Raw genomic sequence first — 22,806 nt, 5'->3', positions numbered from 1 at the left:
AAATACAGATACACAATGAAGGTTACTTTGAAATTTATACAACTTTTCACAAAATCCTGAGCTCAGATTTAGCCATAATACAGCAGCCCTGGAGCACAGAATTTTAGGGGCCTTGCTCAAGGGCCCAAGAGTGGCACCTTGTCAATCCTGAGACTTGAACCCCTTAATGATCAACCAGAGCTTTAACCACTGAGCTTTCCATTTATAATGACTCATCCTGAGGTTGCTCCAGCTCCAGTCACGTCCCACCCCATGAAGATGAAGATCTTTAAAGAAGAAGATGCCTGCAAACATCCCGAATCATCTAGAGACGTACAAGTGCCATTTGGATTCCACTTTATGTGGACACGGGAGCTCTTCGAGTGTTTAAAGGCTCTGGCATGGAGAAGCTGGTGTTGGATCTGTGATGATCTCAGATGGTGAGCTATTTTATGAGTTGCTCAGTAGCCCCTAGTTCCATAAACTCAACTGACTGTAGAATTCTGTGGAAAGATCATCAGTCATAATCACACACTCCAGTGCTCATGTTAGTTCTCTCTCTGGATTGGATTGTTTGAAGACTATAATCACACCCTTGATGTCACCCAAATGAGGATGAGGGTCTGCTTTTAAGTCTGGTTCCTCTCAAGGTTTCTTTCTAATAACATCTAAGGGCGTTTTTTTCTTCACCACAGGCGTCCCAAGCTTCATCATCAAAGATAAACACACATCAGTCATCTTCATTCTAAAGTCACGTAAAGCAGTTTTGAGACCATGTCCATTGTGAAAAGCGCAATAGAAATAAACATGAAAACGTTTAGCAGACCCACAGATGCTTACTGGAGCGATTATCATCATCTTACCTCCACTCGGAGCAGGTGAGGATGAAGTACCTTGCTCAGGGACCCAGGTGGGATTTTGACCCATAACCTTCTGACTGAGCTCGAACTTCCTCACTTCCTAGTCGATTTAAAATCATTTATACATGAAGACAATAACATCGAATTGCAGATTTTCAGCAGAAAGTGTTGATTTTGGATCTACGAGTCAAGTGAAGGTTTCGGCTCAAAGAGTCGGCTCGTTAGAGACTCGACACGGCTCAGTTGTACCAGGTGAGATCAGATCCTCATCTCCGGCGTGTTTAGGACGCTTTTCTCTGATCTCTAAAACCACATCGGATTTAGTGTGAAGTAAAAGCCGGGCTGCTGTAGGTGCTGAACGCGGTTATGTGTGTTCCGGGTATGAATGTGAGGGTTATGATGTGCTAACCCGCTAGCTAGCTGAGCTGTTCGGCTAAAAGTGGCAGGCTGCCAGCTGTGGCTCCGTCCGGTTCCTCAGGACCATCCCGCGGTGAGGAGCTCATTATCACCTCAGTTCTCTCTCTCTCGCAGCTGGAAAGGGTTTAAAGAGGTTTTATTTGCAAGCTTTTTGGAATAAAAAGTCCAGTTTTAGTCGCGTTTAGCTCGCTAACAGTGTCCTCCAGTCGAGCGACATTCTGAGGTAATGTAATCTGCTCAGTAACTTAATATGTCCAAGTCCAAGACAAAGAAAAGTCTGAGGACAGGACAACAGCTGGCTTTATTATTCACTTTTATTTCACATCTGTCTCTTCTTTTTACTATCAAAGTGCTCTTCAGAGAGTTCTTACCTTTTTCTTTTCAAGGACAGAACAAAAACAGGAGCGTTATAAGTCTTCATACTGTCAGAAATCTACACATGAGTCATAAACGTGTTATTACTGATTATAACAAAGAATTCGTTTTAAACGCATCCATTACATACATATACATGGCCAAAAGTGTTCGGACATCTGACTTTCCAAGTCCATCCACAAACCCTGTTTCAGCACGACGTCGCTCCTGTGCACAAAGCCGGCTCCATGAAGATCTGCTTTCCATGGGTTGGGTTTGGTGGAAGATCTCCTGCTATAGAGCTCAAAACCTGTTGTCTGCACCTCAGGAAGCTCCTCAGCTCACCTACCTGGCTTTACTAACACCTTTGTAGCTGAATCCAAAAAATCTCCATAAAATCTAGTGGAACATCTTCCCAGAAGAGTGGACCTTATTATAAGAGCGAACGGGGACCGTTTAACATGAAGGCGCATAGCAATCGGATGCAGGGTGTCCATAAACCTGTGGGTGTGTAACGTATATGATAAAGGTAAAGGTTTTCACTCAGAAGGAATCTGTTCCCTCTGATCCAGTATGAGTGTCTACAGTCAGGGCCATAAGTGTTTGGACAGTGGGGGAATTTTTGCAAATATGAAGCAGAGCCTAAATGTATATAAATACAAAAGAATAAACAGCAATAATGATATTTACACTAACAAACTGTGCACACTTCATTCTTTGTTATTGTTACTGAGATGGATTTGAGGTTTAACAAAAATATTACATTAATCTTTTAACAAATACGTTTTTTTTACAAAGCACCCAAATGCTTTTAAGGTCAAAATTAATTAAAACCAGAAAAATAGGAAAAGGATAGGAAAGGCCCATGATCCAATGAGTATTACATCATCCATCAAACACGTAGGCAGTGCTAGGACATTGGCTATTTATGGCTGCCAGTGTTTTTTGTTGATGCGACTTCTGGTAGAAGAAACAGGATTCATTCTAGATTAGTTTGAGTTTTAGTTTCAGCTCAGATTCAGTCAAATGCTGGAAACCGACAGGACGATTGGCTTCACAGTACAGAAGGATAACGACCCAAAGCATGGAGAGACAGCAACATGAGAGCTGCAGAAGTATTCACAGAAAAGACCTGAACTTAACTCAAAACATCTCCAGGAGGAAACTTGGTGTCCAGAGTTTATCGTTATGGGATGGACAGGATTTGCATCCAAGTATTTTCTTAAATATTTATAATCAGGTTAGTTTGTACAGGACTGTAATCAACTCTACACTTCAATCACTTTTCAATCTCTTAATTTCAGATATGATGTGGTGGTGTGCAGGAGCACAATTCTGAAAACCATGTCACTTCTAAAATACTTATAGACCTGTCCATGTTCAATCCAGAGCTCCATACCTGTCCAGTCCAGATCTTCCACTCCAACCCATGGAAAGCAGATCTTCATAGAGCTGCTTTGTGCACAGAGGAATTGACATGTTTGAGTCTCCTAGTTCAACTGAAGGGAAAATGTCATGTTACTGCTCCCCTGACATCTTCTCGTGTGTCTCCAACTTGGGAGTAACAAGTCGAGGAAGAACCACATGTGAAACACTATCAAGAATTTCTACATTACGAATGTATTTATTGCAAGGTTTCCTACTGCTGTTGGTATTTCAGCTGTATTTTTGTCTGGAACATGCAGCTGTTTGTCTGTAGGGTAGTAGTGTAGTCTGAGATCATTCCTACAAGTGAACGTTTCCAGAAAAACACACGCTCGTTTGGATGTGCTCAGAAAGTGATCATTTAGATTACAATAAAGACTTTATCGTAATCTAAATGATCACTTTCTGAGCACATCCAAACGAGCGTGTGTTTTTCTGGAAACGTTCACTTGTAGGAATGATCTCAGAACGTTTTTTTGGTAGCTCTCAGGGACCAGCAGAAAATATTAATATAACATTTACACAATAAAAGAAATTACACAAAGATAAATGCACTGAAATATAAAGATAACAATGTGTTCTGCAGACTATATGTGCAGTAGGACTTGAGTGCAAACAGGTTTTATCCTCCTGCAGGATGGAATGATGTCCTGTTTGATGTCGGGGTATAAATGAACACGGAGTTTATGGAAAGATCAGGAATATTGATTTCTACCTGTTATGTATGTTTAAAATGAGAGTTTTTGCTGATGCAATGATTAATGTTGTTCATTTTAGGATTGGCAGGAGATACGTTCACTTATCAGGAGATACTCTGGCTATATAGCAGGTATAGGTCTCTTTGGTCATTTTTATGGTATCTCCTCCTGATATCTAATGGCCTGTAAACACCAGAAGACGAAAAGATGGAAGACATTTATAACTGTGAGAAAGACTCAGAGGGATGAAGAATTTACAGGAAAAGGTACATATTTGCCTGAAGAAAGTGAGATGGTATATTGTAATTAGTTTGTTTGTTGATCCATGATTGTGTCTTATAAAGTGCTTGTGTGATGGAACTTCTTTGAGATTTTACATGAGCAACCTGAAATTGCAATTTGAATAAACCTTAGATTTTACTATTATTGACCTCATTTTATTTTTAAAGGTGGATTTTCACGACACATTGATCGTTTCTTTTTTCTTTTCCGACCCAGATATGATCGCTGTCCTGTCGTAGGTCATCGTCCTCTCTCATTTCTTCCCTTACACCCCTCATCAAGATCTCCCACTATGATGATGTCAGACGAGATTAAATGCGAAGTTCCGGAGCCCACGGCCAGTTCCAGCAGTTCTGAGCGGTCGCTGGAGCAAACGGGGAACGAAATGCACATCTGTTCGCGGTGCGGAAAGAGTTTTCCACACCAGAGTCTCCTCCAAACACACCAGTGCTTTCACACGAAAGGGAAGCCGTACCAGTGCTCCGAGTGCGAGAAAAGCTTCAACGATCGCAGTAGCCTCATAAAGCACCTGCGGATTCATACCGGAGAGAAGCCGTATCAGTGCTCCGAGTGCGGGAAGTGTTTCACCCAGAAGGGCCACATCACCAAGCACCTGCAGATTCACACCCAGGAGAAGCCATATCACTGCTCGCTGTGTGGGAAGAACTTTAATTACCTCTGTAACCTCCAGCGGCACCAGCGCACACACACGGGAGAGAGGCCGTATCAGTGTCCGCAGTGTAAGAAGAGGTTTAGTGAGAAAGACGGGCTCATGAGACACCAGCGCATTCACACGGGAGAGAAACCCTACGAGTGTTTGGAGTGCGGGAAGAGTTTTACCGAGAGAGGGAGCCTGCTGAAGCACCAGAGGATCCACACAGGGGCGAAACCGTACGAGTGCTCGTACTGCGAAATGAGTTTTACACAAAGGTGCAACCTCCAGCAGCATGAGCGCATTCACACGGGAGACAAACCGTTTTACTGCCTCGAGTGCGGCAAGAGTTTTAACCGGGAGACGGCTCTCCAGGTGCACCAGTGCAGCCACACCGGGGAGAAGCCTTATCACTGCCCAGAGTGCGGGAAGAACTTCAGCGACCAGAGCAATCTCCGACAACACCGTCGCATTCACACGGGAGAGAAACCCTACATCTGCTCGCAGTGCGGAAAGGGTTTTACGCAGCACTGCCACCTTCAGGTCCATCAGCGCATTCACACCGGGGAGAGGCCGTTTCCTTGTCCTCAGTGCGGCAAGAGTTTTACACAGCAGTGTCATCTTCAGCGTCACCAGCGCATCCACATGGGAGAAGTAGTGTCAGAGCTGATTGTGTGGGAAGAGTTTTACAGAGCCATGTCCCCTCCAGGCACCCCGGCACGGTCAGAGAGTTGTGACTGAACCCTAACACGCCATCGGACCGCCAATACGACAACAAGCTTCCGTTTGGTTCTTTTGTGCTTTTCTTTCGTTTGCAAAGTGACCTTGTGTGTGAGAATGGTGCTATAAGACTTTCTTGTGTGCTTTTCGTGCTTCGTTTGCAAAGTGACCTTGAGTGTAGGACAGGTGCTATATGACTCCAACCTATTATGATGCAGTGCCTTAAATAAGTATCCCCATGTTGAGTAGAACAACTTAGAACAGATTTCTGACAAAGTGAGTAAAACATTTCAAGGTCAGCACTGGGTAGAACCGTATTCGGTTGCTATTACATCTGGAAGAATTACGTATCTGCCAGTTCTTCTTGATAAAATTACCAAAAGCTCTGTCAAATTAGATTGTCATACTTTGTAACCACTCCAGTGAAGCTTTGGTTGAATGCTTAAGGATATTATCCTGACGATAGGTCAACCCACGCCCCAGTCTCAAGTTTCCTGACGCCTGAAACAGGTTTTCTAGAATTCCTCTGTATTCAGCTCCATCTTTTTTGCTCTAAACTGTGATTAATTCCCATGTTTCTACTGGTAAATGGTTTTCCTGACAGTATAATACTTTCAGCACCATATTATCTGGTGGAATTGAGTTCTCATGATGCTGAGCAGCATAGTGCCATGGGCAGACCCACAGACCAGATCAGAGTTTCTTACATGACCCTATAGGTAGGGTTGCAACATTCCAGAAATTTTTCAAGACTGTAAACTTTCCACTGGAATTAATGGGAATAAACTGGGAATTTACAAAATTGCAGGTTAGCCAATAACAGGACATTTTTAATGTAGTTGAAAAAACAAAATCTTGCAGGATTTAATGCAGTTTCAGATACATTTCTACCTGCACTTTCGTGATTTACGTGCACACAGCACACTTCCTGCAGGGTTACTGAGGCCACGCCCCCTACAGGCACTGTGCAGCCCTCGTAATATTACATCATTTCTAGAATCCTGCACACAAAATAATGTAAAAATAAAATGGCGTGCAGAATATTTACGTAAATGACATAAATATTACATCAATTTATGTTTAAAACTTCCTTAATACAAACAAAATGATACTAACAATTTAATCAGAGTAAAAAAATTATATTTTTCAATCTGTATTAGTTTGCATGCATGTCAGCTTATGACCAAACTAGTATTAATATTAAACAATGTATACAAATTATTTTTATAAGAGGTGCACCGGTACACATGTTCTTCCCGAAAGCTTCCGGTTCGGTACACCAGCATTATGGATTCAGAATTTCTCTTGAATTCCCAAAAGGCGTTTAACAAACGTAAACAATTTAATTACCCAATTGAATCAATATAATATAAAAGGTGTATTGCCTAAATTTTATTTATTAAATTGTATTTTTATATTATTTTTTATAAAATATTATTTTATAAATGATTAAAACAACAAGCAATTTTATGTTTTGCATTTTTTCCCCCAACCGTATCCAAATTCTGTGTACTGTTACACCCTTAATTTATATCAATTCCTCCAAATTGCTAATTAATTCCCATTAATTCCTTTTACGTTTTCAACTTGAAATATTTTCCAACTTGCACAGATGAAGTTCCCATGGAAATTTAAATAGTCTATATCAGGGTCAGGGTCACCAAACTTTTTGAAACTGAGAGCTACTTCTTGTGTACTGATTAATGTGAAGGGCTCCCAGTTTGATACACACAGTTTTCAGTTTAATCTGAAATAACACATTTGCTCAATTTACCCTTTATTATATGTTATTATGAATAATTAATGATATTTATCTATGTGAAGACACTGATCATGTTAATGATTTCTCATAATAATTATCAACAATGATTTAACAAACTCCTTTGAGTGGCCTCCTTGATAAAGATCCTCTTCACACCATCACTGGCGTTTGGTGAGTGGCTTAAAGTCGGGCTTGTGCATCATTCTGTCCATTTTAAAAATGTTTATTTCAAACCCTGATTAATACTTTGTCCTTGATTTGTTTTAATAGCTCTTTATTGTTTCAGGTTTTATGATACCCTATAATCCATAACAAGCTCTGGGTTCTTCCAGGAACCGGTGAATTTATTTTCAGATCAGGTCCACTTAATTCAACTCACTACATGACTCCATTTCAAATCCAGATTGTAGCACTACAAAATATGGAACCTTTAAGGCACTGTAGGTAGTGTTGGGCTTTAATGTGCTGAAGACAAACCTGGCATGGTTGCAGATCAGCACACAGATCACACAGCAGTTTAACGATCCCAGTTTCTTCCCAAGCCTTTTTTTGTACCGACAATCTCAGGAGTTCCTCCTCCTTCCCCAGCAGATGTGATGAATCCCCAGAGTCTAGTGGTGTGTAATTACTATTTAAAATCATAACTAATTTGTTTATTTTAAAGTGTGTTAACTTTATACTGAATTCATTTCATTCTCCAGCTTTAGGAAAGTTTAGTATATTCCTGAAAATACTTTTCTACAACTGGCGTTGCTCTTCAGCACTTCAGCTGTTTGATATTTACAGTACAGGCGAGAAGGTTTTCATCTCCAACAGAACTTTTGGTCAGTCCAGAGGAATGAACATTGCTTCTTTCATGTTACAGCTTCTATGGAGAATGAATATAACTCATGATGGTCAACCAGGAGAGTTGTGAGAGTTACACTACTTGGATTAAAGTATTGGGACACCTGGTTTTCTGAGCCATATGTGGTTCTTCCCAAAACTAGGAGACCCAAACCTGTTTCAGCATGAAGGTGCCTCTGGGCACAAAACCAGCTATATGAAGATATGAAGTGGTATCAAAAGCTTCAAGACTCTCTCTATTTACAAGAAAGTACTTAATTTATCTATGTTTTTAAAATAGTCCCCTTGCACAGCAATACAGTGCTTCGAGCGTTCTTCTGGAATGTGTCCTGGAAGTCTTCAAAAAGAAGACTCGTGCGATCGTGTTGTTTCTATCGAGAAACTGACAGGGTGTGCACGTGGTCAGAATGCCAGTGCGCCCTGTGACTGTGCCTGCAGCCTTGTGCTGCCATCTGTTGATATTAGTCCAGACCTTTTGATACCACCTCATCTGCTTTACATGGGTTGGAGTGGAAGCTCTCCTGCTATAGAGCTCTGACGACACATAGCAATCTTATGGTCAGGTATCTACAAAACTTTGTCTGTACAGTATAAATAAATACTCCGCATCCTAATCAGTAAAACCTACAGTTTTGTTTATGCAAACTTTCACTAATGCTTACAGCCTGTAGAAATGAAGGATTGTTGAGAAACATGCTGCTTGTCTCAGTACTACTGATGCTTAAAGGAGCCTGGACGTGGAACCTAAAAGCTGTAAACCGAAAATGTCCATCACAAGTTGTATGAGCTCATGATCTCTAGAGGGGTTGACTGGACTGACACCTCAGCCTCGTCTTCAACAACACAAAGACTGATTAAATCCTAAAGACACCCACTCCACTGATAACGGGGGTAGGTTGCGTGGGGGGTGGGGGGCAGACGATTGTTGATTTAAAGTATTTAATTTACAATTTGTCATGTTTATTTTTTATACCACCAGAAACAAATTGGTCTATACTATCCTCCAGTGTGTAATGAAATATTAATCAGTCCTCACTGTTCTACATGTCCCATCCTCCCTGTATGTGGTTTGGTCTGATATATTCTGTGTTATCCCTGTCACTGTTGACAATTACTCTTAAACTTGTATCCGATTCCATTCCAGTGTCTCTCTCTTATTTCATTTTAGAGTTTTGAAGAGTTTTTCCATTTCTCATGAAGATCCCAAAGTCTTTATCCAAGGTGGAGCAGTGCCATGAATTCTTTCACATTGGTTTTTTCTTAAGAATGTCCCAAATCCCTGTACCTGCCCTACACAGCCATGAAATAGGCCCTCACTCTTCTAATTCACAGCATTTATCTCATCCCACTCCTAAACCTCATCTACTGTTCCTGCCATCTCCCAGAGCACATGGAAGACATGGTTCAGATTCTTCTCTGTTTTTGCATCTGGGTGGTGGAAAAAACTTCCATTTGTTGTCTGAACTGATGAGTCTTCTGATTGTGTTCTTAGTCTGTGTCGTTTAGAATCTACCCAGAATGAGAAGCTATGATGACCAGGAATGAAAGATATTACATTAGAGAGCACAATGACACAACAATCTACAGTCCAGCAAGAGGCGCTAATGCACTGTAGTGATGGTCAACCAGTAGAAGATGAAAATGGCTAGAGAAGCTTTATTAGGCTTATTACATTTTTCTCTGATCACAAACATACATGCAAGTTGTGGGACAGTTGTGTGGGAAAATACAAAGATCAATTTAAGTCACACTGATAAGATAAGGACATCTTTATCCACATTCCATAAAGGTAAATGCAGGAATGATAGGGTGAGCATGTTTTTTCTAAAACATTTTAATAAAATGTCGAATTTGAAGGACCATTTTTCTGCCAGGATTGTTATTCTGACTGTTAGTGTAGACAAGCATCCACTAGGTGTCGCTGTGAGCGCCTTGGTCGCGTTGTGGTACAGGAATAGAAGAAGACCAAGAACAGGTTGTACTCACATGTACCTGATCTGCTGCAGCTGGATTTCAGGTCCTTCACATCAAGGTAAGTTTAACTCAACCATCAGAGGTTGCATCCTCACTGGGTTTTCATTCCACATCCTATACTAGATATTCACTAGTGGTGTTTATTACACATTCTGTAGTGCACAGGGTTTAATATCAGGACTTGCCCACTGGTGAAACAGTACAGTTTGTCTAATTAAAGTTAAGTGCTAATTAATAAATTGCTGCTGAACACAAATCCATGCATGCATCCAGTTCTACAGGTCACTGGTGTAGATCTCTATATTGAGTGATAGATACACCCAGGGGCAGGGTATGAATTCCTGGGGTTGGAGTTTGGGGTTGTTAAGGTTTGAACCCCACCTTAAATATTCTCTAACCATTTCTAATGCTTATGGATTGCATATCAAACAGCTATAATAGTATTAATGTTGACACCTGATCAACTATTGTTCCTCCATATTTAGAAAACAATTAGGTTTCGATTCAGTTGTTTTATTTGTTTAACAATGGACTGTGTCCCAAACAGGTTATAAAAGTTGAGTTTACCTGTATATATTAGTGCCTATAAGTGTATCCCTAATGAGTGAGCCTGTGGTGAAGGAAAAAGTCTCTGAGATGGTATGAGGAAAAAACCTTGAGAGGAACCAGATTTAAAATGGAACCTCATTCTCATCACCGGATGCCCACTCATTACAGTTCCATCACTGCTGAGCTGAACTGTTCAGAAATGGATGCTTAAATGTGGAACTGTCCATGCAAACTGTGGTCCTAAACCATTGTAGCAGACTGTTGATCTTAATTACAGTCTAAATTCATCCTCAAAGTTCTTGAGTTGTCCAGTGACTACATGTGGAACCATCTCCAGCTGCACAGAGTGTTTGCAATTAGGAAGAATTCCATCCAGAGATAAGAAGAAAAGGACAGGAACACTGGTAGCTGGTACCTCATGAGCATGTTTAATTTGAAAAACAGAGAGAAGGAGAGAGAAAAACATTGATTATTAAATATCCTTATAGTTATACAGAGGTTAAAGATACTGTACAGTGGCTTTAGAGTGGAAACGGTTTTCACGTTTTGGCAGGATCGAGAGATGCCATGTTTCACCCGCCTACACAAAGGCGTATTGCTGAACACTACTATGCCTCTCTTGAGATGTTTGGTTTCAGGTTCAGAGGTACACTTTCTGTATTGATTGTTGTCAGTTAGTAAGTTGCTGATACCCACAGCATCATGTGTATTCTTTCCTCACGCCAAACGTGCAATGATTCTTGTGTGAACTTTAATGGACAGTTGTACAGACACAGGCCTGAATCATGTGGCACTCAGGGCTACACCTGAACATCCCAGTATTTGTATAATTGCCACATCTAATCAGCCCTACAGAAGCAGCTGCTACAGCAATTTCCATATGCTTGCTTTAGATTTAAGCTTATAGATGGATCCTAAACACTGGATGGAGCTACATTCTTGTATCTGTATTCAGAACTTTTCAAGCCAAAGGTTTTTGTTTTGTGTGTGGTGGTAGGCTTGAAACATATCAACCATGTGGGATTAAAGAAAGTCCTGCTCTTTCTGTTGCTACATACTAATGCTTATGTTTTCTCTCAGACAATATTATGACTGTCAGTTTCACTGTATGCTATAAGTATTAGGACACCTAATGTTTCCACCCAGATGTGCTGCTCCTGTGAACTATTAGAAAAAGTCAGATGCACACAGTTGTATTGGATGTAGAGATATCTTTGTGATTGCATAGTACAGGTACACAGCATTTGAAACGCAGTTTAGCATCTACTAAAAATCAAATAATAGCAATTGTGCAAAATGATGAGTGGAGATAAATATGCAAATACTGGCTCTGGCAGTGAAAAATGGAGCTCTTTGGATGAGAGGGATTTAAGTTTCGGCTGAAAATCAAAGAACCACGCTAGTCAAAGATGTGTGTGAGTTCAAGTACAGTGAGGGAAATAATTATTTGATCCCCTGCTGATTGCAATCTGATGGTTTTGTAGGCCATTCCAGCCTTGTGCAGGTCCTTTGCACATATCTTTGCTCTCACCATGGTGGTGGAGACGTTTGATTGGAGGAGGTTTATTTTGTGATGAGTGTCTTTTAGACACAATGAGTTGATTATTAGAAGTTTTTTCATAAAGGGACAGGACTAATTTGGGTGTGTGGGAGTCAGAATTCTTGCTGGTTGGTACAGAATCAAATACTTATTTCACTCCATCAAATACAAATTAATTTATATATAAATTCTCTCTGTTGAAATAAACCTACCATAAGAATTCTAATCTAATCTAATAATTATTTGCCCCACTGTATGTGGGAGAGGGCAGTTAGCACTTTCCTGCTCTATGATGTAGCATAAGCAGCAGCTCTAAAAAGTCTCAGGTGAGGTCAGTAACAAATTACTGTAACTTTTTCAGTAATATGAATGAATTCTCTGTTGATGTTCTGTCACGAAGGTGATATAATTCCAAACACATGCTCAAATCAGAATTAGAAGATGAATAAGCATTTACTTTAAATAAATATGGAGAAATTGTGCTGTACTATGGTGTGAGATCATCCATAAAGGAGGAAAGGAGTCATAATTACAGCAGGTTTGTAAATAAAGAAGCAGAACCTGCAGTACCCCATACTTTTGCTGAATGCTATTGAACCATTGACATGTTTCCTTTTTTTTTTTTTTTTTTTCTTTCCCCTGGACCAGATATGAGCTCATCCCTGCTTCAAGAGCATTGGAATAATACATCCTGAATTTTTCTCTGTGAGAACATCAAGAGCTCCAAATAAAATGAAAGTAGTTGAGATCAAGTGTGAGACGCTGGAACCCACGGAGATCTCCGCCGGTCCTCAAACATCGTCCGGTACTTTATACTTGAAGACCTCACCCTCACGAGTGGAGAAAGAGATCCACCGCTGTTCACAATGTGGGAAGAGTTTCGCTCGGAAGAGTCACCTGAAAGAACACCACCGGATTCACACCGGAGAGAAGCCGTTTCTCTGCACCCACTGCGGGAAGAGTTTCTCCGTAAAGAGTAATCTGGAGCAGCACCAGCAGATTCACACGGGAGCGAAGCCGTATCTCTGCTCGCACTGCGGCAAGAGCTTTACCCAGAAGAGCAATCTGAAGAAGCACCAGCGCATCCACACAGGAGAAAAGCCGTATCGGTGTCAGCAGTGCGGGAAAAGTTTTATCGAGAGGGGGAACCTCGTTAAACACGAGAGAATCCATACGGGAGAGAAACCGTATCGCTGCTCGCACTGCGGGACAAGTTTTACGGAGAGAAGTGCCCTCCAGCAGCACCTGCGCATCCATACGGGAGATAAACCTTATCGCTGCTTAGACTGCGGGAGGAGTTTTAACCGAGGAAACACCCTCCAAGTGCACCTGCGCATCCACACGGGCGAAAAGCCGTATCACTGCTCGCACTGCAGCAAGAGCTTCACTAGGCAGAGTTGTCTCCAGGTTCACCAGCGCATCCACACCGGGGAGAGGCCGTACTTCTGCTCCGAGTGCGGGAAGAGCTTCAGGGACCATAAAAACTTTCAGAGGCACCAGCGCGTTCACACGGGCGAGAAACCCTATTACTGCTTCGAATGCGGGAGGAGTTTTAGCGACCAGAGGAATTTTCAGCGACACAAGCACATACACACCACCGAGAAGGAGGACGTCATGGACTTCTTGTGAAGTCATAATGAACTTTTAGCTTTTCAGATTTCTGCTGGTGCAAATACGGATGTACGGAAGGATGTTCTGGGAAATACAGTTGCAAATGAACGTTGCCAAATTTGAAATGGAAAAGCAGTCACGCTGCGTTCACAAAAGCGAAAAATGTAAACGGTAACGCAAGATTTGCGGTTGGGTTTTTATTCTGTCACCATTTGTCTCCACATATGGAAAACGCAATTACAAATTTGAATTTTGTCAGGAACATCCCTCCATGCGGATGGCTACTGGATATGCCTCGTCGTTAAAATATACCATATGTGTATAAAAAAAAAAACGGGGCCCCATCCTCCATCTTGGATTTTCTGACATGGTCATGGCATGACATGTCTATCTTTTCTTGGTCACGTCGTCACCGGTCAGAGCTCACTTGAGCTAACATATTAAGATTGAACACATTCCGTCTATTCGCACACATTGAAACAGAGCTAGATGAATGGAACGCGTGCTGTGAACTGGCCCCTGCAGCTCGGGGTGAATCGAATCACTGAACTGATGAATAATTATTTTCTGTGGTCAGCTTTAAAAATAGAAAGATAAAGAAAGAAAGATCTGTCAATTGCTGAATTTACCCAGAGGCCAATAGGAACATGCAGTGATGTACGATTATATCAGTCATGGCCTGGTGCCGCTGTGTTTCACTCCAAACCAGTGATGAAGTATTTTCAGTTCAGTAAAGAATTAGCAGTATTTGTATAAAACATGCACGATTGGGATTGGCAACTACGAGGCCCTCGAGCAGGCATCCAGTCATGTCTGCTTTTTTAAGTCTTATGATTGGATGGTCAGCACTAATCAGAGCTCGTAAACTGCATCTGTAGCAAACTGCACAAGCTCAAATACATTTGTGTGCATTTACAACCCCAATTCCCAACACCCCCCCCCAAACAAAAAAGTTGGGACACTGTATAAATTGTAAATAACAGAATGCAATGATTAGCAAATCATATGAAGTCATATTTTATTCACAGTAGAAGACAGAAAACACAAAATGTCTAAACTGATATGTACCATTTTAAGCAATGGATAATTTTTTTATTTGATGGCTGCAACACTATTCAAAAAACTTGGGCCGGGTCAATTATTCCTTCCATCTTTCGTTCATTCACACCCTCGATATGTGGAATTGTAAGAATTTTCTTCTTTTAAGAGAAATTCTTGAAGCTGGTCATAAAACGCTAAATCCATAGTGCTAGCGTTAGCCGCTAGCCACTTCCTGGTTAGTGCCTAATGCTAGCGCTATACATTTTTTATGGATTCAAATTGTATTTCCGGTACGGAGTGAGTAGCTACGGAGACAATAACTCTAATTATAATAAAAAAATTAAACAAACCTGCGGTCCACCTAAGTGAACTCTGATATTAAAAAAGTGCATTCGGTAGACGTGTACTGAACCGAAATCCCAGTACAGGTACGGATATGTGTACCGTTACACACCCCTTCTATAATGATATTATTTTAACTATAGTCAAGGTTGGTGTGTGTACACGTGTTTGTTGGACCTGCTTATTGAAAATGTAACATTTTATTTTATTTCTGATCAAAGAAGTGAACAAACCAGCTTTCTGCTGTTTTTACCATGATCTAAAACCTTATCCTTAACCAGCATACCACCCTGCCTAGAGTCTGCCACTGTCATCCCTATGCCGGAAAAAGGTTCCCTGTGACCTCAGTAACTACCCTCACACTCACTCATAATAAGGAAGTGATTCGAGAGACTGGTCCAGAAGCACATCAAAGCTCGTTTTACACCATCATTTGACTCATCAGTTCACTTACAGAACAAACAGATCTATACCAGATACCATTGTCACTGCTCTTCAAACTGCACTAAGTACCTTGAACATCAGGGGATCTATGCGAGGATGCTTTTCCCAGACTTCAGTTCTGCCTTCAATACTGTCATTCCAAGTAGATTAGTCACAAAACTTGATCATCTTGGACTTTCCCAAACCATGTGCCATTGGATTGGACTTTCTAACAGATCGTCAACAGTCTGTTAGACTAGGCCACTACCTCTTGTCCATGCTTACAATCAGCAATGGTGCCCCACAAGTGTGTGTGTTAAGTCCTATTCTTTATGCCCTTTACACTCCGGACTGGGCATCAACTCATTCCACTAACATCATCATCAAGTTTGCGGATGACACAACTGTGATTGGTCTCATCTCATACGTTTATTAATCAGCCTACAGGTGTGAAGTCCAAAAACGGTCAGCGTGGTGTCCACTAAACAATCTCATTCTGAAGACCACAAAAACAAAGGAAATTATCATAGACTTCCGTTAGCATAGCATCGTGACTGTGTGAAAAAGGTCTCCACTTTCAGGTTCTTGGGGACACATGTTGCTGCTTATCTCACTTGGACTACGAACACTATAGCATTGGTAAAAATGGTACAACAGCCTACTAGAAAAACAACTTATGAGAAGATCTGCTGTTGTCTTTCGATCGCTGCTCTATTGAGAGCGTTCTGATGTACTGTATCGCCGTATGGTAAACCAGTTGCTCTGCAGCAGACAGGAAAGCCCTTCAGAAGACTAGCAACACCTCCCAGAAATCATTAGCTGATTTTCACCTTCGCTGGAGGAACTATTTGGCTCTCGTTCCTACAGCAGAACAAACAACATCCTGAAAGACCTTCTAAACTTCTGGCAGACGCTTCAGGTCCATCGCATCATGAACAAACACGCAGAACAAGTTTTTACTTCAGAGCCATTAGCGAGCTGAACAGTGTTAATACACTTCCAATACACACCATTTGTGTAAAGACTTTCGTGTTTAAATGGATCACTAATGTTAACATTTTTAATACGTTATATATAATTTTTATTTGTATGCACCTTTAGGTCTGGAACTTGATTTAAAGAATCTAAAGAATGAAGAATTCTATTCTATTCGAAATGAACTAAATGACTGAAAAGAAAATACTATTTCGCGCATGCGCAGGATCCTGGGGTTTGAGAGCATGCGCAGTACAAATCGTGTTTCCGGATCGGGATTCGCTACATTCGGAGGAGCGACATCTGCTGATCTTCTTCTAGCTCTGCTCGACTGGATCCACCATATCTCATGGTAAGAGGGAGCTATACATCAGGTTTCTTCTGTGTTCTGGTACCGAGGTGTTGGAATGAACTTCCTGTAGATAACTGAATAGCTGAGTCACTGCGGATCAACAGACCTGAGATCTTCCTGTTCCTGGAACACTCACACTAACGCGCTATTAACTCCGCTTTATGTCCTCCTTTATAAGTCAGTGTGCTATGATTCATCTCCACAGAACTGCAGGCTTCATTTCGAACCCGGTTTTCACAGAGAATCTGATCAGGGCTTCTGCTAAATCCCGTCAGTGTACATGGAACTCGGCTCGATCCTAAACGAGTTTCTCCTCCCTACACTAGTGCACTACACACAGTTGTTTACTACACACTCCGTAGTGCCCTAGTTACATAATCGGTTGATTTAGGCCTCGGCCCTGGTGAGACAGGACACTGTGTGTTTGTTATTGATTGTTTTGGTGGATTTGAACGCTTTCATGCAGGAATTCATAATAAAGTAAGATTTTTATATCTTTATTTTTACTTTTAAACAAGTGGAAATCATGCCACCACTTTTTATTCTTTATTGTTACATATCCCCTTAAGGTTTTTAAAAGATCAAACTGTATAAGATTAGAGAAGTTTATTATGTCCAAGTTCCAGCAGCAGATCTACAGCAGAGACACAGTACAGTGTATAGAGAAGAAACACAGTGTAGTGGTTACACTATTAAACACACACACTGCAGTGTAGAATAATCAGGATTAAGTGTGTTTTGGTGACGGGTTCACTGGAGCAGCTCACGAGTCCAGAACACCACCACTTAAAGCTCTGCTTTTCAATTCAGTTTCACTTTCCGTTTTATTTGCAGAGCAGCTTCACACAGATCATGTGGTGATAGAGAATGAATAAGTTGTTTATAAGTGTAAGTTTGTCCCTGATGAACAAGTCGGTGGAGACTGTGGTGAAGGAAAAACTCCCTGAGATGCAGAAGGAAGAAACCTTGAGAGGAACCAGACTCAAGAGTGAACCTCATCCTCATCTGGGTTCCACCGAATGTCCATTTATTACAGATAATTTCTCCGATAGAAAACTGTTAAGGAGAAAGCTTAACGTGGTTTAATGCACGTTCAGTAACTGCTTGTCTGTACATGGATTATTATTGATGTGTTCACTGAGTTTGGTCTTTTTAAAGCACCGTCTTATCATTCAGCCATTCAGCATTGTACAGTGTTCTCATATCAGCCCTCGTGGTTTGGTTTGGGGGAAAAAACGTGTTTTTGGAACATTTACTTAAAGCAAATTGTATAACAACATAAGAACATTTAATATCAATAACAATAGAGAGGAGATTTAAAATGATCTGTCACAAAACCTGTATTAAAAATAAAACCAGTACTCAGTATCATCTACTTCTCCTTCTCTTACCATATAATAAAATATCTGTTATTAATTTAAACATCTAATCTTCACTAACATCAATGAAACGCTGTTTGTTTTCCTGAGAGACGCCACTTAACGTGATTTATTGAGAGAATGAAAGGTTTTGAAACAGGACACGACGCTACCGGACATGTTTGCCAAATGTACTGTTTTTGTTCTTGCATGCTGTTCATACACAGGTGAGCACACACACACACACACACACACACACACACACACACCTCTTCAGACCACACAACCGAACCAGGGTTTCCGTGGGGTCTTAAAAATTCTCCAATAGAAATAATGTGTATATTATTATTGTAATATATTAAAGCGAATCTCTCGGATTGTAAAACAGACGTAAAACTGTTATTTTTCAGCAGTGGGGACGAGCACGAATCACAACAAGCGTGTTCCCTGGCTTTGTTCTGTGTGCTCATTCGCTAAACTAAATAGCCAATCAGAAACAGCAGACACCATCTGACCAGAGCCGACGGTGTGGAACAAAACTAAAACCCCCAGATGTTCCCTGAAGGCTGACCGTCTGCTCGGTGCGTCCTGGGCTTTAACTTCTCATCATTCCTTCTTAATCTTACCTTAGTCTAAATTTAATTGGTTAATTATGATGCTGCATTTGGAGAGAGAATGAGAAGAACATTTCAGAAGTGTATCGTTAGCGATCCTTCACCCGGCTGTAGTTTAGGCTACAGGGAGACTTGAGGACCAACAGCTGCTTACAACTGCACTGACTGGTGGTCTGTGTTGCTGTGGTGTTCAGATAAAGTGTGTGTGCCATCTGCAGCCATGATTTCTAAATATCAGCAACGTCCAGAGAAAATCCCGTGTCGATCGACCTCTGTTTCTTCTTTTACCTGTCTGGTTTTTAGAGTGTTAAAGGGTTTAGCTCTTATTCCTGAGGTACCCAGTGTGTATGTTATTGTGTATTGGTTGAAATGAAATGTCAGAAGTAAACAGAACTCAGTGCTCTAAAGCCCCCGAACTCTTTTCTCCTTTCTTTAATAATTATTCCTTTCTGTAACAGAAAATCACATGGGCCGTACTGAGCACCAGTATTATTGTGGAGATTTTATTAAATGTATTTATTTTGCCTTCTAATTCTAGATTAGTTTATTTTTTTTCTGCAGCGTACAGACACACGAGCGTCACTTTTCAACAGATTTATCACATATTAAAGAGCATCATTACTGTCAACAGTTTTTTTATATTAATTTGTATTAAAATCAAAACATTTCCTAATTAATGAATGTGCATGTGGTTTGTCGCTGAATCTAAAAAATAGACTGTTAATAAGTCGAGGTCGAGCAATAGTGGATTTTACAGATGCAGATATTGAGGTTTGATTGTACTCGCTGATAACTGATTAATCATCCGAGAGTTTTTAAATAGATAAAAAACACTCAACACTCCATGTAAAATAGTACCGAACTTTATTTCAGAAAGAAAAACAGTACTGAATCATGAAAATATGCTAAAGCAAATAAATGCAAATATAAATATAATGATATAATTAATATATCATGAAGAATAAATGTAAAATAGCGCTCTCTGTGCAGCGCACAGTCTCACGTAAAAACAAACAGCTTGTGGTGTCAGTGATTTGCCTCTAGAGGCCGCTCTCATCATGACAGCGGATCGGAAAAACTATTGGTATGGATTTTAGCTGATAGTTCCAGCGATCTACTATCGGTGTCTCGACCTCTATTGATAACTAAGGGACATTTTAGTTTGAAAGTCAGCCAGGTATGATGGAAGTAAAATATATATTTAAAATTACATTTTGAAATTTGAAGTTTCCAGCATTGTTCAGAGGGCAGTTTCAAATGTAGGGGCTGTATTTTGGGGACACCTGGTTTACTGCATATCTGGAGATATTTTTAACAGACTGGAAACATTAAGAAACCTTTTAAAGATGTCAGAATAATTTTATTACATATATATATATATATATATATATATTTTCAAACAGTTCCCTAGAAAATGTTTTATTCATAATCAATGTCATAAATTATTCTCGTTAACTTTGATGTACTGACTGCTGTTTTGCGTTTGCTCAGGTCCTGCTCATGTAAAATCCACAACTGCTTCAAGGGCTGTGAAGGAGCATGCGATTGGTCGGAGCTTCTGAAAGAACACGTCCCTTACTAAACCAGACTGAAGGAAATGGTTTGGTCTGGTTGCGCACCAGAGGAATGATTGGGTCATTCAGCCTTGCTGAGGAGACAATCGCACTTTTAAAAAATTACATTTCTATCCTTATTCCTAAACATTCTTAGAGTTTGTCACTCATTACATGTAGATTAGAGCCCAGTGAAATTCTTGTTAAGAAGCTGGGTCAGAACTCAGAGTCAGACATGATACAGCACCCCTGGAGCAAACAGAGTTAAGGGTCTTGCTCCCACTCTGACAACCCACTTCAGCATTCTGCAAATCAGGATTTCAGACGCCTCATTTCCTGTCTGCACCTGCTGCCTTTTTCTCCCCCAACACGTCCTTCAACTAGAATGAAGTCGGCCGAGATAAAATGCGAGAAACCGGAACCCATCGAGATCTCCATCAGCCTCCAGAGTCCATCCGGGTCCTTAGACGTAGACGCCCCTGAGGGTCGAGCCCAGACCGGAGTGCACCGCTGCTCGCAGTGCGGGAAGTGTTTCGGGAAAAGGCTTAACCTCAGGCAGCACCAGCGAGTCCACACCAGAGAGAAACCGTACCAGTGCTCGTACTGCGGCTCCAGGTTCAGTCAGTGGGGGAATCGACAACAGCACATGCGCATTCACAGCGGAGAAAAGCGGCATCACTGCTCGCTGTGCGGGAAGAGCTTCACTCAGAAAGGTAATTTCCGGCGACACCTGCGCATCCACACGGGCGAGAAGCCGTACCGCTGCTCGGAGTGCGACAAGAGCTTCACTAGGCAGAGTGACCTCCAGATACACCAGCGCATCCACACCGGGGAGAGGCCGTACTTCTGCTCCGAGTGCGGGAAGAGCTTCAGGGACCATAAAAACTTTCAGAGGCACCAGCGCGTTCACACGGGCGAGAAACCCTATTACTGCTTCCAGTGCGGGAGGAGTTTCAGCAACCAGAGGAATTTTAAGCAACACAAGCATATAGACACACCCAAGAAGGAGGAAGAGGACGTGGACTTCTTGTGACTTCTTGGGATGCTGAATTTCTCCTGCTGCAAATACAGATGGCTACCGGATACGCCTCATTGTTCAAATATCCCATATGTGTCGATAGATGCAGTGACGGGTTGATTTTTATATTTTTCAAAGCTGTGCTGTATAAAACTGGGCCCCTGTCCTCCATCTTGGATTTTCTGACGAGGTCACGGCGTGACGTGGCAATTTCACTTGGTCACACGTCTTCATGTGATGCGTATTCTCAGGTCAGAGCTCGCTTGAGCTAATGTTTAGCTCTCCAGCTATTCGCATGCGTATGAAACGGAAGTCGGTGGAATGAAAAGCGCACTAAAAAACTCTTCGTTGGACTTGCATTAAAAAAAAGTAGTCACACAATTAACAATTTAGTTGAATAAACAAAAGAAATTCAGGTAAAGTTGAAAAATACTTTCAGATTTGTCCCTATTAAATATTAGTTATTTGTACATTTGACTTAAATGTTTTGTTACGTTTATGAACGTTAAATACGTGAGGTGAAACGTTTTTTATGGATTTGACTTGATAGTTAATCAATTTGCTCTCTAAGAAGAAACTTTAACAAACACAAATGTATTTTTTAGAAACAAAATGCATTTACTTTCTTTGCAAGATTTTGCAAAAAAAATTGTCCTGCCAAGAAATTGTGAAAAGATTTTAATTTCACAGGTCGTTCGAAACAATTACACCACATCATCATTCGGGTTAATAGGAAACGTTCTTCACGAGGTCTTCTAAAGTGCACAAATGGTCATAATTTTACTTAAAAAAAATATACTTAACATACTTAAACTGTTGCAGAACTTTATTTCTGATATTTCAGATGTTCAGTAAAAGAACAACGTTCACGTCAATAGCAAACCCAGTGTGCAACCACTTGCAAATATTGTAATTAATAATCATTAGAAAAATAATGAAAAAAAAAAAGAAGGTTTGTTCATGGCATGGTTTGTTCAGACCACCAAATGCTGCAGCATCACATTTTTGATGTGTCAAATCTTTTGAGCCATCAGTAAATAAAACATAAAACTGACTCAAACGAGTCACAGTTTGTAAAAACATTACGAGTTGGTATCAAAATGTTTGGAGTTTCACTCTGTTTACAAAAAAAGTACTTTATTTATCTACGTTTCCACAGGATCACCTTTAAAATAGTCCCCCTGCACAGCAATACAGCGCCTCCCAGTGTTCTTCTGGAACGTGTCCTGGAACTCTTTCTATTCGAAGCGTGTTAATCTCCTTCTGCGATTTGCGCTTGATCTCCACACCGGTGCCCAAACAGTGACCTTTGAGTTGGATCTTCATCTTCGGATAAAGTGTAAAGTCGGCAGGAGCCAAATCTGGTGAGTAGGGTGGTGCGGAAGTGAGATCGATGTGGATCGTTCTCCGCTGATCATCATGCACAAGTTGCTGAAAGGTCTTTGGGGGTTGAGCTCGTTG

At 40.9% G+C, this 22,806-nt stretch overlaps 3 protein-coding genes across 3 annotated transcripts; all 3 read left to right on the top strand.

Moving 5' to 3' along the window:
• The first annotated feature begins 1,059 nt into the window (after nucleotides 1-1,059).
• LOC310738673 (uncharacterized protein) lies at nucleotides 1,060-6,240 on the top strand. The gene is made up of 2 exons (XM_083563830.1): nucleotides 1,060-1,091; nucleotides 4,232-6,240. Exon 2 carries the CDS (start codon nucleotides 4,308-4,310, stop codon nucleotides 5,406-5,408), a length of 1,101 nt encoding a protein of 366 aa, XP_083419956.1. The 5' UTR covers nucleotides 1,060-1,091; nucleotides 4,232-4,307; the 3' UTR covers nucleotides 5,409-6,240.
• Nucleotides 6,241-6,735: 495 nt separating this feature from the next.
• On the top strand, nucleotides 6,736-18,216 carry LOC310738882 (uncharacterized protein). The gene is made up of 3 exons (XM_083564338.1): nucleotides 6,736-10,027; nucleotides 12,707-13,688; nucleotides 16,677-18,216. Exon 2 carries the CDS (start codon nucleotides 12,791-12,793, stop codon nucleotides 13,685-13,687), a length of 897 nt encoding a protein of 298 aa, XP_083420464.1. The 5' UTR covers nucleotides 6,736-10,027; nucleotides 12,707-12,790; the 3' UTR covers nucleotide 13,688; nucleotides 16,677-18,216.
• On the top strand, nucleotides 16,682-21,698 carry LOC310739076 (uncharacterized protein). The gene is made up of 2 exons (XM_083564685.1): nucleotides 16,682-16,802; nucleotides 20,266-21,698. The coding sequence occupies exon 2, from the start codon at nucleotides 20,713-20,715 to the stop codon at nucleotides 21,358-21,360; it is 648 nt and encodes a 215-aa protein (XP_083420811.1). The 5' UTR covers nucleotides 16,682-16,802; nucleotides 20,266-20,712; the 3' UTR covers nucleotides 21,361-21,698.
• The last annotated feature ends 1,108 nt before the right edge of the window (nucleotides 21,699-22,806 follow it).

Source organism: Silurus aristotelis (genome assembly GCF_946808225.1).
Source record: "Silurus aristotelis genome assembly, chromosome: 2".
Lineage (NCBI taxonomy): Eukaryota > Metazoa > Chordata > Actinopteri > Siluriformes > Siluridae > Silurus > Silurus aristotelis.
The sequence above is the reverse complement of the archived record's forward strand: the minus strand, read 5'-3'. Positions and strand labels throughout refer to the sequence as shown.

Bases quoted from the DNA above. Each gene is read 5' to 3' on its own strand.
- LOC310738673 (XM_083563830.1), top strand. From the start codon at position 4,308: ATGATGATGTCAGACGAGATTAAATGCGAAGTTCCGGAGCCCACGGCC.
- LOC310738882 (XM_083564338.1), top strand. From the start codon at position 12,791: ATGAAAGTAGTTGAGATCAAGTGTGAGACGCTGGAACCCACGGAGATC.
- LOC310739076 (XM_083564685.1), top strand. From the start codon at position 20,713: ATGAAGTCGGCCGAGATAAAATGCGAGAAACCGGAACCCATCGAGATC.